Raw genomic sequence first — 19,545 nt, forward strand, 5'->3', positions numbered from 1 at the left:
TCAATGTCAGAATATGTATATTAAGCTATAGTCGGATAGTTTTAGAGGAAGTTTGGATTGAAATGTAATATGACCGAAGGGTCACCTTTGCCCAAGAACAAAGGAGCCAGGGTCACATCACAAATCCAAGCAAATGGATATGAGATATCGCCTCAGTTATGAGATCATTGACCGGCGGAAGGTCACGTTCTGCAAAGTTTTATTATGAGTGAGAAATCACTAAACCCCTTCCATAGACAAAGGTATGAAAGTCATATTAAAGTCTTGGATTGAAGCAAATTATGTAAATTTAAGTTGTGTATGTTTGTGGAAACATATTACATAAGAAAATACATCAATTTGCAGAATTATGTTTAAAAATAGAAATTATTATTTCTCTTATTTAATTATGGTTTTGAAATTAAATAAAATGTCCAAAATAATTATGGATTGATGGGCTCATCAGGTTATCTATTTTAGAGACCTGGTGTATGAAACCCCACAGGTGAACAAAATCCGTATATTATTTAAGTTCCTAGTTCGAAATCATTAAAGTGGACATAAATGATTTCAATAAATGGACTAGCATGTAAGATTGATTGGATAGCTCGGTTTCATGGGCTATAGGGGCATAGTGATGCTCGATCAATCACTTGGATATGCATGAATGATGCATGATCGAACTATTGACCTACTTTGAAGTTCAAGTATAGAGCTTCCGTATATATTAGTGGATTCCTTTGACATGAGTGGAACATTGATTTCATTCAATGGATGTTATAACTGTGGTACATTCAAACGTCTACCCGTAACTGGAGATTATAAAGGATGTTTCCCGGTTATTTCAGAAGTTGAGTGGGAGGCTTGTTGCCACAAGATTGGATAGAGTCTACCTATTAAATTAGGAAATGTGTCATGGCCGCTTGAAGAGGGAGAATTCAGAAAATACGTGGCCGCGTTCAAATGCATTACTCAGTAATCATTTGGTTTTGTAATTCTAACTCAGATTTCAAGAAACGATTTGTAGATTAATATGATATCGACATGTGATGCAATCATATTATCAAATCGACATATACATTGACTTAAGGAATTTGAACATTGCACCCTTGTCTCAGACAAGTGGGAGATTGAAGGAGTTATGTCTTCGTCGTGTGCAATTACTAGATATATAATTGGATCAAATTATGGAGATAATTAAGTCCGGACATTTGGGTCGTCGTTTTGCCATAGCTAGAGGTACTTACGATCTTTGGACTAGTAAAATAGGCCAAAGCCCAATTGGACGGATCCTATAAGGTCACACAAAGGGGCTAGATCGAGCATTAGAGGACGAGGCCCATCATGGGCCTCATCACTCTAGGTGGCCGGCCATATGGGGCTTTGAGAGGCTATTGGGCTTCGTGCCCTAGTCTAATTATAATGAGATTATAAATAGACTAGGTGTCTAGGTTTGCATGTAAGGAATTAACTGATCATTTAGATCAAACCCTAATTAGCAAACACGAAACCAAACCCCTCTCATACTCCCTCTCTCACGTCACTCTCCTCCTCCCGGCGCCGGTGGTGTCTCGTGGTGGTGGTGGTTCGTGCGGTGGTCGGTTGTCCGAAAAGGTGGTGATCGCGGTTTTCCTCAATCACTCGACCAATCTAGTATTGGTGGACGGCTCGTTCGAATCTCGTGGACTAAGTAGAGGAGCAACACTTGGGGCTCTATTCTCTCCCTGATTTGCCTGTCGAATAGCTTCGTGGAATTCACGCTTCAAAGGTATGATTATGTGTCTTGTGTGTTATGCATGCGATTCTTGGGATTAGGTACTCTATTGAATATGATTCATATATGTTATTTCCGCTGCGTAGTACCTATAAACTCCTACAGCTTGGATTTTAGCTTGGATCTCCCTTACTTGTTTGATTGTATCTTCAATCAGTTGAGGCCCAAGAACTACAGTTTCACTAATGTCGTTCCAACAGATTGGGCTACGACACTTTCTCCCATACAAGGCCTCGAATGGAGCCATACCAATGCTCGCATGATAACTATTGTTATAAGAGAATTCAATTAAATCCAAGCTATCCTCCCATCCTCCCTTGAAATCTATAATGCAGGCTCTCAACATATCTTCCAAGGTTTGAATGGTTCTTTCGGTTTGCCCATCTGTGGCAGGGTGGAAGGCTGTACTCATTTTAAGGATTGTACCAAAGTTTTCTTGCACACTTTTCCAGAATTTTGATAGAAACCTGGAATCCCTATCAGATATGATATCTTTTGGAACCCCATGTAACCTCACAACGTGCTTGATGTAAGCTTTTGCAAGTTGTTCCATTTTCCAAGTTTCTTTCATTGGTATAAACACTGCTGATTTTGTTAGTCTATCCACCACTACCCAAATGGTGTCATTGCCGCTTTTGGATTTAGGAAGACAGGTCACAAAGTCCATTGAAATGCAGTCCCACTTCCAGCTTGGGATTTCCAATGACTGTACAGTCCCTTGAGGTCTCTTGTGTTCTATTTTCACTTTCTGACAAGTTAAGCACCTTGCCACAAATTCAGCCACCTCGTTTTTCATTCTAGGCCACCAAAACATTTTCTTTAAATCCTTATATAACTTGTCTCCTCCCGGGTGTACTGAGTAAGGTGTATTGTGACCTTCTTCCATCAACTTCCTCTTCACTTCTTCACATTTTTGTGGTACACACCATCGACCTTTATACCTTAAACTTCCATCCTCATGAACTTTGAAGTCTGTAGCTTTCCCTTGTTTAATCTTTTCACGAATCCTGTCCAACTTCACATCTCCCTCTTGGTTTTCTCGAATCTCATCGAATATTGTTGGTTGGACGCTCAGATTCGCTAGAATACCTGCTGGTACTCCCCATTCCACGACTTCTAAGTTCAATTTTGCCATTTCTCTACATAACTCATTAGCTACTACTAACGAGTTTATTCCATGACTAGATTTACGACTTAAAGCATCCGCAACCACATTCGCCTTCCCTTCGTGGTATTGTATGTCCAAATCGCAATCCGTTGTATACTCCAGCCACCTCCTTTGTCGAGAGTTCAGGTCCTTTTGAGTGAAAATATACTTTAGGCTCTTATGGTCTGTATAAATTCTACATTTCACTCCATACAAGTAATGACGCCAAATTTTTAGGGCAAAAATGATGGCAGCTAATTCTAGGTCATGGGTTGGATAGTTCACCTCGTGTGTTTTAAGCTGCCTTGATGCGTATGCTATTACCTTCCTATTTTGCATAAGCACGCATCCCAAACCGTTCTTTGACGCATCACTATACACATCATACAATCCACTATCATCTGGAAGTGTAAGCACTGGTGCTGTAACTAGTTTGTGCTTTAAGAGTTGAAATGCCTCTTCACACCTCTCATCCCACTCAAATTTCTTATCCTTCTTCATTAGAGTAGTCATAGGCTTAGCAATTTTGGAGAAATCTTTAACAAAACGCCTATAATACCCTGCTAAACCTAAGAAACTCCTCACATCAGATACAGTTTTAGGTGTAGGCCAACTTTTCACAGCTTCTATTTTGGCTGGGTCTACTTCTACTCCATCCTTAGACACAAAGTGTCCTAGGAATGCTACCTTTTCCAACCAAAACTCACATTTAGAGAACTTTGCATAAAGGTGGTTCTCTCTCAGTGTTTGCAGAACTGCCCTTAGATGTTCTGCATGCTCTTCCTTGTTCTTGGAGTATACCAAAATATCATCTATGAAGACCACTACAAACTTATCCATAAATTGGTGAAACACCCTATTCATCAAATCCATAAAGATCGCTGGAGCGTTAGTCAACCCAAAAGGCATAACTGTGAACTCATAGTGTCCATACCTTGTTCTAAATGCCGTTTTAGGAATGTCCTCGTCGGCAATCCTCAATTGATGATATCCGGACCTCAGGTCGATCTTAGAGAACACTGTAGCTCCTTTCAATTGATCAAACAAATCATCTATTCGTGGCAAGGGATACTTATTCTTTATCGTCACCTTATTTAATTCCCTGTAATCGATACATAATCGCATGCTTCCATCCTTTTTCTTTACAAATAGAACTGGAGCTCCCCAAGGTGAAGCACTTGGTCTAATGTATCCTTTCTCCAGTAAGTCCTGCAACTGCTCCTTCAACTCACTCATTTCCTTAGGTGCCATTCGATATGGTGCCTTGGATATAGGGGCTGTTCCGGGAACTAAATCTATGGTAAAGTCGATTGCTCTCTTAGGTGGCATCCCCGGAATTTCCTCTGGAAATACATCCAGGTATTGATTCACTACTGTTATATCCTCCGGGTTTGTCACTTGCTCATGGTCCATATCCCTGACACTGCAAAAATATACTGGATGCCCTTTCTTCATGTATTTTGCCAACTTTAGGACAGAAATTAATCTCGGGCGCTTAGTACCACCTTTCATCCAGTATGTCACTGATTCATTGCTGCTTGCAACCATTTTGACCTTTCGTGACCTACAACTAATTTCAGCATTATACTTACTCATCCAGTCCATTCCTAGGATAATATCGAAGTCACTCAACCCAAACTCAATAAGGTCAGAAGGAAATATCTTTCCTTCTATTTCTAAGGGCACATTTCTAAATGCCTTAGTACAATTTACTACCCCACCTGTCGGAATAGTTATAGGTAAATCTACTGGTTTTACTGCTGTTAAGCAGTCCCTAAGTTTTGCCACAGTACCTTTAGAAACAAAAGAGAAAGTTGCACCAGAATCAAACAATACTTTAACAGGAATAGAGTTAATAGAAAAAGTACCAGTTATAACATCATTCGTGGCCTCAGCCTCATGTCTACTCAGCACATTCAGTTTTCCAGCAGCTCCATTCTTATTTTGGTTATTGTTATTGTTGGGGTTACCATTCCTCACTCCATTCTGTTGTGCTCCCTTGCTTCCATTAAAGTTGTTGTTATTGTTGTTGTTCCCTTGGAAATTCCTCTGGTTCCCCTTTGGGTTAAAGTTGTTCTGCCTATTTCCATTAGCATTCTTAGAGTAACACTCGTACTCCCTATGCCCCAGTTTGTTACAAGCACGACAAGTAACTAGATTGCCTTCGCAGTCCCTCCCAGGGTGATTGTTACTGCACCTTCTGCAGAGATAATACCTTCCATCTCTGTTATTCCCCCGGTTATTGTTGTTTCTAACTCCTCCATTGTTGCCACGTCCACCTTGACGGTTATTATTCTGGAAATTATTATTATTGGAGAAGTTATTGTTGTGGTGGTACTTCTGCTTCTTAAAACCATTCTGGTTTCCATGCTGGTTTCCAGAAACTTGCACCACCTCTTTTCTCTTCTCTCTCCCTTCCATATCAGTCAGCTCCTTCTTCTTCTTTTCTTCCAACGCATACAGGTGTGCGGCTCTTCCGTACACCTCGTCCAGAGTTTCAAATACTTGCCCGCAGAGTTTTAATTGCAGATCCGTGGTTAAACCACTCTCAAACTTCCTAGCCTTGGCTTTTTCAGTAGCAACAGTCTCCTCAGCGAAACGGGATAACTCTATAAACCTAGTATAGTATTCCGTAACTGACATCTTTTCCATTCTGAGGTTTGAGAACTCCTCTGCTTTCTGCTTTTGCAAAAAGCTTGGGTAAAACTTATCCCTCATTTTCTCTTGGAACTTGGTCCAGTTAAATCCAGGTAGGGTCCTAACAGTAGCTTCATTTTGCTGCCACCAGAGGTCAGCTTCACCCCTTAGGTAGTAGGTAGCACAGCCTACTTTCGAATCCTCAGGGCATCCTACCGCTTCAAACAGTTTTTCGAACTCTCTCAACCAGTTTTCTAAAATGGTAGGGTCAGGCTCCCCTTGATAAGTGAGTGGCTTACTCTGTGCCACTTTCTTAAAAAGTTCCCCCTGAGTATCCCCATTGCCGGACGTGTTTCTAGCCAGCTGCTGGGCAACTGCTGCTAATTGTCTTACTACCTCACTAAGCTCATTTCCACCAGTGTTAATACTGCTTCCTCCTGCCATCTTTCTTCTCCTGAATTAAATGTGGTTTAGGTTAGCTCCCAAGGCATTCACTCGCTAAGTATAGAATTATTAAACTTGCACAGTTCCTTTGAAGCTAATAAATTTTGAATTGGATTTACCAAATTCATAGTTCATAGCTTTATCAACTAATTATTGATTGCTAATCAACCAAGCATTTAATAAAGCATCACAATAATAAATAAAAATAGTCCCCGTCAACCCTTGCTATTCGAGATTTAGAACTTAATTCGCTGAAACATGGTTTGTAGAATTGGAATGGCAACATAGGTTAAAACTTGTGTGAAATGGAGTGATTGCTGTAATTGAAATAATTAAATTATTGGGAAGTAGTAAGGAAAGAAATTGGAATGTTATTGATAGGAATAATAAATAAATACTGGAATATAAATGAGTATAATCACTAGCAAGTGTTCATAGGATCACTAAATGTTTGTGGAAATACCACTTATTACCTAGTTGCAAATATTAAAGATACCGAAGATAACTGAAAGTCCTAATAAAAGAGATTATAATAATTAGTCCTTTCGAACGTTGTCCCTTTTGTCAGTGGATTGCCTATAACTCGAAGGATCGAAATCATTGTCATTAGAATCCTCCATTGGTTCAGGTGACTCAGGTTTAGGTTCTACTTGGACGAATTCTCCCTCCTCTTCCTCGTCTGATGATATGTCAATTATAATTGGAGTTGGAGGTGGGTTAGGATCGGATATCTCCATCATTGAACTGTCCCCCTCTTGTTGCTCCCCATTTTCCGCTTGGTTACCCCCTGATGATGCAGAAGAGGAACTTTCTGGTTGTTGATTTACATGGGGGTTGTTCTCTACTGGGTTGTCATAGTAGTAGTTAGGGTACGGAAGATTTAAACGCTGATAGTGAGCTCTTTCCACCCTTACAATGTAGTTAGTTAAATAAACATAATCGGGGTACCACTGGCCATAATAATTTTTGTATTTGTAGTAGTTTGGAACATCTCCTGGAAGGTAAAAGTCAACAAATTTTTCCTTGATAGCAATATAAGGAGGCTCCTCTGGCAGACAGTGTACAATCATTACTGAGATACGATCAGGGGTCTCAAATATTTTGTCCCGCAAGACATTACTCCTATAAGAACAATAGTATCTGATTTTCTCTACGAAGTCATAGGGGTGCTCATCATTTTTCTTTATTAATGACCCCATTTGTGTATACTTACTAGGAAAGTTAGGCATCCTGTAGAGGAAAAAGGCTTAGAAAGAATTCCCTTCCCCAAAGAAATAAAATAAATAATACAATTCGTGCAAGAATTTAAGTTTGGTGTTCAATCATACAATTTGAATAATTCCCACAAAACAATACATATATTTCATGCTTCAATCAATAAACAATTAATCATACAACATGCATGAACACCCTGAAATAGAATTAATGCACGCAGGGAAGAAATTAAATTTTAGCCTATATGCCCTTTCTTTTCCTACCCAAGCTCACCAACATGTTAATAAAAGCTTTTAACACATAATTCTTACCTCAATCCTTGCTCCCTGCAAAATTAACAAACAAAAAAATATTTTTCCTGCTAAAAAAAAAATTTCGGCCCTAAAAAAATTCGGACCAATAAATAAAATAAAATAAAAAAAAATTCGGCCCAAAATTAAAAAAAAATTTCGGACCTCCTTAAAAAAAAGAAAATATTTAAAATAAAATAAAATAAAATAAAATAAAATCGGGAAGAAGTGGACATAAAAAAAATAAATAAGCACTTGGCCAAGTTTAAATCATAAAAGAACGTTTTCGTGTTAGTGGTAATTTAAAATCTCAACCAAAGCTCCCAGATACTACTTTGTAACACCCTAGAAATTCCTTTCCAACAAAATACGTTTTTCCCTCTTAAAAATACTATTTAGGAATATCTAAGACATTACCGCCACCGTAAAAACGGCTAAGGCAATTATCAAAGACACACAGCGGAAGTTTTGAAAGTCAAACTAAGAAATAACGCAAATCTTAAAAACCAAACCAAACGAAAGTAAAGTTGGAAATCAACAAAACCAAGTTAAATATTAACTACTACAACTTGGAACCTTCATGGCCCTTATTCAAAACCGATCAAAACCGAGATGATGTTAGTCCAACAAATAAAAAGCATATTATTCAAAACTTAAGCATATCACATCCTAATGAAAACTAGCATAATTCTCTCTTCACTCATGCCCCATCATGAACATGCTTCAATACCTGAAAAGAGAATCTCTACTTGCCCCCACTACTCTCCATCAAAATGGATCATCGTAGGGCCAAGATAAAGACATAGCCAGACACAACAAAACACAAAATCAGCAAAACTGAGTACATAAGCGTTTGTAAACACACTATCATGCAACTCCTAGAATTACACACACTAACCTCAAAGCACCTGTTTTCAAGCATGCACAACAAACTGCAAGACTCTTAAGTTGACCACTACATAATTTATTAAGCGTTGATTACGCATCGAACGGGTTTCCAACTTAACCAAACCTTCCTCAATGAAATGAGGACCACTGACACGGGAGCTAACCGTGCCAGCATCACCTGTGCCACATCCTTGGGTGGCGGAATTCCAGCGCATATCAATAATAATAAAAATAAAAGGAATGTACAGCGTCCTGTACTCCATTAGAAGTTATGATCAAATATAAAGTCACATAACTCCCCCCATATGTTCATACTCAAGGTATATACGTTCCAAGAGTTTTGGTGCGTAATCTCTTTCACTTTACGTTATTTACACATTATTAGACTTGGTGATGACTCTCAAAGCATATCAATTCAATCATCAATAATAATTCAACCATTCAAACACACCAATTTAATTCTTGAATATTTAGTGACCACATAATATTTAATGTTGAACCCTTTTTATTACTACCTCAGTGTCTTAGACACTGTAAACGCATAAAGCGCCAACAATCCTATCCTTTGGTGTTTAAAGCACCCTAAGTGCCCAAAAGCACCAACATACAATTTATTTCTTGTGTACATAGACACTTATTTAGCTCCTTCTTCATGCTTAAAGCATCAATAAAAATTATATGAACCATAATAAAATTCCTTTTTAATAATCCAAACATAATTAAGCAATTAGTTTGATTAAACATGCTCTCTATCATGCCATAAATAAATATGTAGTCCATATAATCATGCCAAAAATATAACTTTCCAATCCATAGATCATCTCAAATAATTCATGCTTCACAATTCAATCACCAAAACCAATAATTCACAATTCAACACATGAACCTTAGCATGATGCTACTTATAATTGATTGAATTTAAGCCTAGCATGATTCTACATCATCAAAATATGTTAAGTACGCGAACGTACCTTGAATATGATCTTAAATTCGCCACGACTAGTAAAAATCGCTTACTTCAAAGTCTCCTACACATTAAAATTATAATAGTGTATCAAAGTCCACTCTAAACAAATTTCCAGCAATATATACTATTTTAAAACCCTTCATAAATTAATTAGAATAAGCTGAAATTATATTTAGAACACCATAATTAAGTCCCCTTTAATGGGTAATTTAAATTCCCTTTAAAAACATAAAATTTAGGTTTCTACTTAAAATTCCTGCACTATATTTATAATTAAAACTTGCTGAAAATCGATCTTAAAGTACTTAAATTAAAGGTCTAAACATAATTACATCATATACTTTCATAATTTCATAAATCAAGAATCTAGGGTTTCAAAAATTGGGGCTTTTTAATTAAAATCAAATCTGAAAATTAATTAACATAATTACAATATTCAAACATCAAGTTTTAATCCCAAAACTCAAGGTTTATAATTAGATCTAAGCATAGATTAATTAGGAACAAGAAAGATTAAGTTTTTTTTTTTTTTTTCCGAGAGGCAGCCACGGCAGCAGCAGCCACCGCGGCAAGGCTGGGCTGCTGCCGCCTGCCGCTGCAGCTGCTGGCCGTGCGCCGGCGCTGTGGTGGTGTGCGGTGGTGGTCCGGCCACGCGTGTGGTGGTGTGCGTGGTGGCCGGCCGTGAGAAGGGGAAGGGAAGAGGAAAAAAAAGAAAGAAAAGTAAGGGAGAAAAGGGGAGAAACTTACCTTGGGTTTTCTCCACTCTGGGCAAAGTTGATTTGCCTCATAAGTGGGATATTTATACCCCCTTTTTACCCTAAACTTTCCTCTTTTAATTCTCCTAATCCCTTTCCAATTAAAACTTGTTAAAAATAAACTTTCTTAAATTAAAACCCCATCTTTTTTAAAAAAAATAAAGATAATTAAATAAACTTTCCTATTATAAGAATATATTAATAAAATGCTTTAATTAAAATTATTATAACTACTTAAATACTTCATTAAATACATACTTTAAATAAAAATACGTATAAAATACGGGGTATTACAGAGTTCTTGGAAGAGTTAAGATCAGACAGAAACAATTTTGGCGCTAGAAGGAGGGGGCAGTTGATCACTTCTATTGCCTAAGAACCTCACACAAAACACATATATAATAATAACAGTTATGGCCGGAAACAATGGAATACTAGAAGGACAACCCCAGGTGGAGATAGTAGATGAAACCCATACCCTAGAAGATAATCAGTTCCATGTGCCGTTAACCCCCCCCCCCCCCCGTAGGAGGAGGGGAGGCAGAGGACCCTATGGCGGCATTCACTCCAGACGAGTTGGAAACGGCCGCCAGGGTAATGAGTGCAATGAGTAAGAAGAGGAAGGAGGCTGAGGCAGCACGGGCCGAAAGAGAAGCTGCTCAGGCAGATAGGGGAATGTTTCGCCAAAACCAGGAAGAACAGTACAACCAGTTGGAGAACCCATCGAGGAGACCCAGACATGAGTCGTCAGTAAGGACGCATACAACATTACGGCAGGATGAGCAGTCCTCGAGCCGTGTTGTGAGTACCAGAACTCAGCCGCAAAGAAGCTCGCAAGTAGGGGGTCAAGCAGTACGCACGGTGGTGCAGTTAAGGGCATCCCCATTTGCCCAGCACATCTTAGATCAACCAATGGAGAAGGTGAAAATGCCGACTTGTAGATATGATGGAAGAGGGGATCCGGCAAGGTTCATAACGTCTTATGAGGGACACATGATGCTGTACACTAACTCGGATGCAGTTTGGTGTAAAGTCTTTCCGACAACTCTGATTGGGGCTGCAGCCGACTGGTTTAACAACCTTGAAGTTGGGTCAGTAGATAGCTTTGAAAGACTGACTGAGATGTTTGTTGGTCAGTATGTTAGTAACAGCGTGAGGCAGAGGACCTCTGGAGAATTGATGGCTGTGGAACAGAAACCGGATGAATCTTTGAGAGATTACATCAGGAGATTTAATAATGAAGCAAACACCATTCCGAAATTGCAACAGGAAATAGCCGTGATGGCTCTGATGAATGGGTTGGTTGATTCGGATTTTAAGAGATATCTAACAAGGAAAAGCCTGCCGACATTGGCAGCGGCGTTCAGCAAAGCTCACGATTACATAAAGAGTGAGGAGCTGATGAAGACGAGTAGCAGGCATATGGTGGCCGGAAAGGGGCAAAGTCAATGTGAGGGGACCTCATCTGGAGGGAACAGGCCGAGAGCTCCTGCTCCAGGAAGGGGAGGAGGAAGCCGACAAGATACTAGACCGACAAGACTGCCTGTGAGATATAGCACTTACACCCCCCTGAATACGCCAAGGGCTGCAATCTACTCAGTGAATCAGAACAGAGAAGATTGGTCAAGGCCGATTCCCATGAAAGCAAGGTCGAGGGACGTGAAGAAGTACTGTATGTTCCATAGGGATGTGGGGCATTATACGGAAGAATGTACCCAATTGAAGGACAACATTGAGGAGTTGATCAGGAAAGGGCACCTAACACAATACCGGTTGAATACCGGCAGGAATCAACAGCCGACACAAGCAGTTGAGAGGCAACAGATAGAAGCGAGGCCCGAAAGGACACAAGGGAGGATAGTCCGACAAGGGGATGCAGGAATACCGCCGTTATCTACAGGAAGAGTGGATGTGATAACGGGGGGGCCGATTCATGGAGGGACGATTAGTGGAGCGAAGAAGCATTTAGCGGAGCACCGTCATCTGGTTTGTGCTTTAGATGTAGATAATCGTCCTCGGCCGGCATCAATACCCCAAGTTGTATTTACAGAAGAAGATGCACGAGGTGTAGAGTTCCCGCATGATGATCCGTTAGTCCTGATAACCAAGATCAATGGGGCTGACATCAAAAGAGTGCTGGTGGATGGAGGCAGTTCAGCGAACGTGTTATTTATGCAGGCTTTTATTGAAATGAATATAGGAAGGCAATACCTGAAGCCGGTATCATACCTTGTGATCGGTTTTAACGGGTCGACAGTGAGGCCAGAAGGGAGTATTGTGTTGCCTGTAAGGATGGGTGATGGACCACAAGCAAGGGATGTGATGGCAGAGTTTTTGGTGGTGGATGTCAAGTCGGCTTATAACGCAATTATCGGCAAACCGATAATTCATGACATGCAGGCTGTTGTATCAACATACCACTTGGCAATAGCCTATGTGTCAAACTTGGGAGCTGTGGAGAAGGTATATGGAGGTCAGGTTATGTCGAAAGCCTGTTATGTTACAGCTTTGAAGAACCCAGTTGGTAATGCCACAGTTCCATGCAACCCAACAAGGGAAGGTGAGCCGACAGTGCAAGATTTGACAATGAGAAACTTTGATGCAAGACCTGAAGAAACACCAAGGTCGTTGCCGGGCGGAGAAACCGTCCAAGTTGAATTGCAACCAGGTAACCCCAGTAGAACAGTGAAAGTTGGGGCTGATATGGATGTGGAGACCAGGTGTAACCTGATAAGTTTATTGCGCGAGAACGCCAACGTCTTTGCGTTCTTGGCCAGTGAGATGCCAGGCATACATCCTGAGGTAATGGAGCATAAGCTGAATGTTGATAGAAAGTTCAGGCCGATAAGGCAGAAGAAGCGCAATTTCTCAACTGAGAAGATAGAAGCGATCCAGGCCGAGGTGAATAAGCTCTTGGCAGCAGGGTTTATAGAGCCCTGTACATACCCCGAGTGGTTGGCAAATGTAGTAATGGTGAGGAAGCCGACAGGGAAGTGGCGAATGTGTGTGGATTTTACAGATTTGAATAAAGCTTGCCCTAAGGATTGCTACCCATTACCTCGGATAGATAGGCTGGTAGATTCGACCTCTGGTCATGCTATGCTTAGTTTTCTGGATGCATTTTCAGGATATCATCAGGTCAGCATGCATAAGGCTGATAGAAATAAAATGGCCTTTATAACAGATGTAGGTGTGTATTGTTATAAGGCAATGCCGTTTGGGTTGAAAAATGCAGGGGCAACCTACCAGAAGTTGGTGGATAAGATTTTTGAGAAACAGAAAGGGCGGAATGTTGAGGTATATGTGGATGATACAATAGTAAAGAGTAAGAACAAAGGAGACCATATAGCCGATCTGAGGGAGACATTCGAGACCTTGAGAAAATATCAAATGAAGTTGAATCCAGAGAAGTGTGTTTTTGGGGTGAGATCAGGGAAGTTTTTAGGCTTCATGGTCAGTGAACGGGGGATAGATGCGAATCCAGATAAGGTGAATGCGGTGCTTCAAATGAAACAGCCAAAAACCATTCGTGATATACAGAGGTTAACGGGCAGGATGGCAGGGTTAACCAGATTTATCAGCAAGTCAGCTGATAAGGCACTTCCGTTTTCTATGGTGCTGAGAAAGAATAAGGCATTTGAGTGGGGAAAAGAACAAAGTGATGCCTTAGAAGTAGTGAGGAATCATCTTAGATCTCTTCCCACAATTGCCAGGCCTGAGAAGGGAGAAGTGTTACAGTTATATATCTCGGCATCACCAAAAACAATAGCGGCCGTTTTGTTGGTAGAAAGGAAGAGACAACAACAACCGATTTATTTTGTCAGCCATGTCTTGAATGCTGCAGAACGCAGATATCCAGTTATAGAGAAAATGGCGTTAGCTGTAATAGTGGCAGCCAGGAAGTTGAGGCCTTACTTTGATGCACATCCGATAGAAGTTCTCACCAATCATCCTTTAGAGAAATCACTGCGCAAAATGGATACATCTGGTAGATTACTGGCATGGGCAGTGGAGTTATCGGAGTACGAAATAAGTTACAAGCCCCGGACATCAATTAAAGCCCAGGCATTATCAGACTTTATTGTTGAAACCACGTATACAGATGAAGAAGAGGAGTTGGGAACATGGCAGGTATCAGTTGATGGATCAGCCACAGCAACGGGGGCAGGGGCTGGAGTTGTGATAACGGCTCCAGATGGAAAAATGTTTGAATACGCCATGAAATTTAAGTTCAAGGCAACAAATAATGAGGCCGAGTATGAAGCTGCGGTAGCCGGAATGCAGCTGTCAATAGCGGCAGAAGCAAAACGGCTAGTGTTGACAACTGATTCTCAGCTGGTGTCAAGCCAGTTTAGTGGGGAGTACGAAACTCGAGAGCCAGCAATGGTGAAGTATTTGGAGAAGATGAAGCAGTTAGCAGCTCAGTTGCAATACTTTGAGATCAAATTGGTTCCGAGATTGAAAAATGCTCAAGCAGATGCATTAGCAAGATTGGCAAGTTCAAGCTTCAATGACTTGGAAAGAACAGTTATGGTTGAGATTTTAAGGCAGAGAAGCATAGACGAGATGTCGGCGGATGTCTGTTGTGTTGAAGTAGGGGATCAATGGTATGATAAAATACTGGCATACATCGTTCATGGTGTAGGGCCAACAGATAAAGGGGAGCTGAAAAGGTTACGGAAGGATAGTGTGTGGTTCGTTATGTACCAGGGCCAGTTGTACAAAAGGGGGTTTTCACTGCCGTTGCAAAGGTGCATAACGGATGTCGAATCAGCAAGGTTAATAGAAGAATTGCACGAGGGAAGCTGTGGTAACCACCTTGGAGCAAGAGCTTTGTCCAGAGAGGCAATGAGAAGGGGATACTACTGGCCGACAATGAACGCAGATGCATTGGCTTATGTTAAAAAATGTGAAAAGTGCCAAAAGTTTGCCCCAGTTATCAACTTACCCCCAAATGATCTAACTCCAATATTGAACCCAGTCCCTTTTGCCCAATGGGGAATGGATATAGTAGGCCCGTTCCCATCAGCCACAGGTGGAAGAAAATATCTGATAGTGGGAATTGATTACTTCACCAAGGGGATAGAGGCAGAACCAGTAACGAAGATAACGACATCGGAAGTAAAAAATTTTATATGGAAAAGCATCTTCACGAGGTTCGGGTTGCCGATGGCGATGGTCTTTGATCATGGAACCCAATTTGACTGTAAGCCAGTCAAAGATCTTTTAATGATGTATAAGGTGAAATTTGCTTATGCAGCAGTATGCCACCCCCAGTCTAACGGCCAGGCAGAAGCAGCAAATAAGCAAATAATAACGGCAATTAAGAAAAAGATCGAAGACGCAAAAGGTTTATGGGCAGATTTGATACCGGAAATATTATGGGCCAACAGGACAACGGTGAGAGAAGCCACAGGTGAATCCCCTTATACTCTGGTTTTTGGAACAGAAGTAGTCATACCAGCAGAAGTCGGATTGCCGACATTACGGATTCAGCATTACTGTGAAGATCAAAATGATTTACTCCTACGACAACAGTTAGATTTTCTGCCAGAGCTAAGAGAAAAAGCAGCAGTTAAGTCAGCTGTCTTTAAAGAAAGAATGTCACGGGCCTACAACAGAAGAGTATCACATAGGCCGTTAAATAAAGGAGATCTGGTATTACGAAGAACCGCAGCAACCGGTAAGGGAAATGAAGACGGGAAGCTAACTGCAAACTGGGAGGGGCCTTATCGGATTAGAGATGTCGTCATCCAAGGGTCATTTTACCTGGAAACTTTGGATGGAACACCTCTAAAAAATGTATGGAATTCGGCTGTACTAAAGAAATATTATATGTAACAAACATTTTTAATGAGAAGCTGACATCAAGAAAGATGTCAGTGATGAATGAAGAAGTATTCAGACAATGCGCAATCTAATAGGCATCCTCCATTTAACAGAACATCGTTAAGTGGGACGGACAGCTCAAAACCGCTTCCATGAAGATAACAGTTATACAACCTGATCAGTTGTATACGTTAACTCATGAGGTTGCTGGTTCAAAATATAAATACCGGCCAAATCAATTCGAGTATACGCCGATGTGAGGCGTAGCTCAGAAAATGATCGCCAAGAGGGTACCTAACTGGCTAAAACAACACAGCAGTAAGTGACCAATGTTATAATCTAAACCAGCAACAACCGTTCGCGGCTCAGTGTGCATAGCTCTAACGCGAACTATGTACACTGGGGGGAGCAAGGAGTGATATGATGTTCATAATATATTATTGATTTGTGGTACCCATAGTATGCTGATAAGTATTTAAAGTATGCTGGTAATTTTTATATGTAATCTCTCAAGCCAGGTTTTTAGATCTGATATCCTCAAAAGCTGGCGTCTTTAAAAAGATTTCCAACTGAAGTTTTCAGATTTCAGACAAAGTCTCAGCCAGGTTTTTATATCTGATATCCTCAAAAGCTGGCGTCTTTAAAAAGATTTCCAACTGAAGTTTTCAAATTTCAGACAAAGTCTCAGGTAAGCATTTATTTTTTGCAATTTTTTATATGCTGAAAACCAGCAAGGCAATATAACTATCATAACGTTGTTTTAAAAAGAAACAGGCAAACTAGAAATAGATAAGCAAACAGTCATGATAAAGGTGTAGGAATTTGTAAGATAGTTGACAGACAATGAAAACAAAAATAAGTTTAACACAACAGGTGAAATTGACAATCGACAGGCATCACCACAAAAAAGGGGTATATGCCGATAGGACAACATTGTCAAAATAAATGTTCACACATACAAAAGACAATAAAAAGTTATGGCTGGTAAGGCCCAATGATACAAGACCCACAAGAGGATGTCGGTGATGACTGCCCGCCCCTTTAAGATTGTGCATTCTCAGACACTGGGGAGTCCAAAATGCTGGGATTTTTGAGGCCGTCATCAGCAGTTGGCGCCAAGTTATACAAGTCCTCTTCAGAGAATTGCTGCGCCTCGAAGCCGGAAGGGATCTTGTAGGCTTCTTCGCCGAAAGCCTTTTCAACCTTGGCCCAATCGTCCTTCTTCCAACCGGCAGCATGAGCAACACATCTCTGAGCTGCTGTCCAACCTCCATCAAAACGGTCTTGAAGCTTGGAGCAGAATTCATCGGAGGCAATATAACGGCCAACTGCTCTCTGACGAATACCAGGTTTGTCAGCTTCCATTTTTTGAACCTTTTCTTCAAGGCTCTTAATTTTAACCTTGGCATCGTCGAGATCTTTCTCAACGGAAGGAAGGCGCTCAATGGCTTTATCTTTTTCAGCAATCTGAGTCTTCAGACTCTGCAATTCCAATTCCAAGCCAACAACCTTCTCAGCCTTAACCTTCAGCTCCGACATCTCCTTGTCATCTTTTTCTTTTATTTTCCTCAGATCATCGAGGGCCTTTTCAGCATTTTTGATGACCTCCTGCATGGCACTTTCGCTGGCGGAGGCTTGATGATGTTTCTCCTGGTAGTAACGATACATCTCAACCAGCTCTGTGCCAGACATGACGGCCTATAAAATGTATATTTGAGTAAAAATAGGGAAACCGAGAACGCTACATAAAAATATATATATAAAAAAAATATATAAAATAGTAATATATATATATGTACCTTCATCATGTTGTGCATGTGGGTAGCAGCAAGGGGGCCGATTGGACCAGCAAGTCTGTCCATCGGCAGCGTCAAATTGCTCAGAAGCCGATAACCGAGATTCCCACCTTGCATTGGGTCATCAGTTATCATAGATTCATTCCGGCCGACATCCATAGCAGGTTGCCAACGGTCACCGGAATGGCCAGGAGGGACGGCGAACCCCTTCAGAACTTCATCCGGAAACCTTCCAGAAACGCGTTCAATCCATTGATTGGACCGATAAGTCAAGGCTGGGATGCTGGAATCTGACCCAACCGTTGTAGGAGCAATTATGGTGGTTGCCTGAGGTTGACGGGGAGATTCAGCAGAAGTGAGATCTTCGATCTCAATACCCTGAATAATCTTCTTCACAACGGCCTCAGGGCTTTTAGCTTTGTTGGCAGTCGGGGTCTTCTCAGACACCGACTGATCTTTCTTCTTCTCGGGCGCTGGTTGATCCTTCTTCTTCTCGGCCCGCCCTTCAGGTTGCCTAGGGCTGGAGATCACAATTCCACTTCGCCGATTGGCTAGAGGTGTTAGCTTTCTTTTCTTGGCATTTTCATCGGCCATGATCTCAGCTCTTCTCTTGGCATTGATAGCTGGAGCACGCCCGCAAACGGAAGCAAGAGTATCGTAGGGGTCAGAGGCTTTGGGGCAGCGTCTGATAACCCTTGTCCCGTCAGAAGATAGGCCGAGTTGTCTGTTATCCAACTTATCAATACCTGGTAAGAAGGAATATAGATTCAATCAGTTAAATGCGGATATAAAAAAAAACAACAATAAAAGGGTAAGGAAGGTAACGATAAACAACAAGTAAACTATGCCGCTTTCATTATGAAAATAAGAAAATGAATAATAAGTGAATAAGAATAATAAAACTAAGAAGGATAAGTTATACCATGCTGGTCAGTCCAACAAAGACCGACACGAGATAGCGGCGCGTTGCCCAGAATGTAACTCACATTCGGCACCCACACCGCAGGAATTAGACGGACCTTGCCGTCGCCTTCATCAAATTCAGAGATGTCAAAGTGATTGACAGCCCTTTCTTCATGCTTCCCGAGATCTCTCTCAGGGATTGAATCAAAATGGGGATGAGGCTTGAAAAAAGTTCTCCTCAAAGGAAAATCCTCTGGGACTGACATAAAGAAAAACTTATCCTTCCAACCTTTGCAGCTGGATAATTTAGGGTGAACGGTATATTTGTGAGGTTGGGTATATAATGACCACCACCCATCTGATTGACCATCCCTCTTTAGGGTAATAAGCCGCCTGAATACATTAAGGGTTAGAGGAAAATTCCGATATAGCATGACCTAAACTGTAGCAATAACGGCACGAATAGTTTGGGGGGTTAACTGAACTAGGCAAACGTTCCAAGCCTTCAAAATTTTAGCAACAAAGGGATGTAGAGGAAAACGGAGGCCAAAATCCAAGTGTTTCATGTACACGGCCACGGAGCCAACTGGACAATCCAACACTGAAGCTCCAGATGGAGGGAGAGACAACTCGTACCCATCAGGTAAGTTAAAGAACCTTTTTGCACGACGACAATAGTCCTTTGCAATTGCCGTTTTCCTAAAAGCTTCACTTATCTTTGCCTTTGCAACTTTTCCCTCGTTGGCAAGAACCATAGGTTGTCAGAACTCAGCCCTATCAGTCTCAGAATTATACCCCTCATAGGTTCTCTTCCTGGATAACCTCAGCCGTTAAATCAACAATGTTATCCCTACTCTCATTATTTACGCTGTCTTCCTGAGTCTCGTCATCTCTTAAAACTGAGTTGACGGCAGAATCATG

General features: G+C 41.0%; 2 protein-coding genes across 2 annotated transcripts; one reads left to right on the plus strand and one right to left on the minus strand.

Annotated features, from left to right (window-relative positions):
* Positions 1-2,394: 2,394 nt before the first annotated feature.
* On the minus strand, positions 2,395-5,981 carry LOC145618931 (uncharacterized). Its single transcript, XM_081673543.1, has 5 exons — positions 4,769-5,981; positions 4,254-4,693; positions 3,460-3,587; positions 2,610-3,030; positions 2,395-2,517 (listed from the first exon to the last, which is right to left on the minus strand). The coding sequence occupies exons 1-5, from the start codon at positions 5,979-5,981 to the stop codon at positions 2,395-2,397; spliced, it is 2,325 nt and encodes a 774-aa protein (XP_081529669.1).
* Positions 5,982-10,648: 4,667 nt separating this feature from the next.
* Positions 10,649-15,937, plus strand: LOC145618932 (uncharacterized). Its single transcript, XM_081673544.1, has 6 exons — positions 10,649-13,069; positions 13,224-13,234; positions 13,810-14,161; positions 14,228-14,545; positions 14,648-15,330; positions 15,490-15,937. The coding sequence occupies exons 1-6, from the start codon at positions 10,649-10,651 to the stop codon at positions 15,935-15,937; spliced, it is 4,233 nt and encodes a 1,410-aa protein (XP_081529670.1).
* The last annotated feature ends 3,608 nt before the right edge of the window (positions 15,938-19,545 follow it).

The sequence above is a fragment of the Chenopodium album genome, chromosome 27, assembly GCF_948465745.1.
Source record: "Chenopodium album chromosome 27, dcCheAlbu1.1, whole genome shotgun sequence".
Classification (NCBI taxonomy): Eukaryota; Viridiplantae; Streptophyta; class Magnoliopsida; order Caryophyllales; family Amaranthaceae; genus Chenopodium; species Chenopodium album.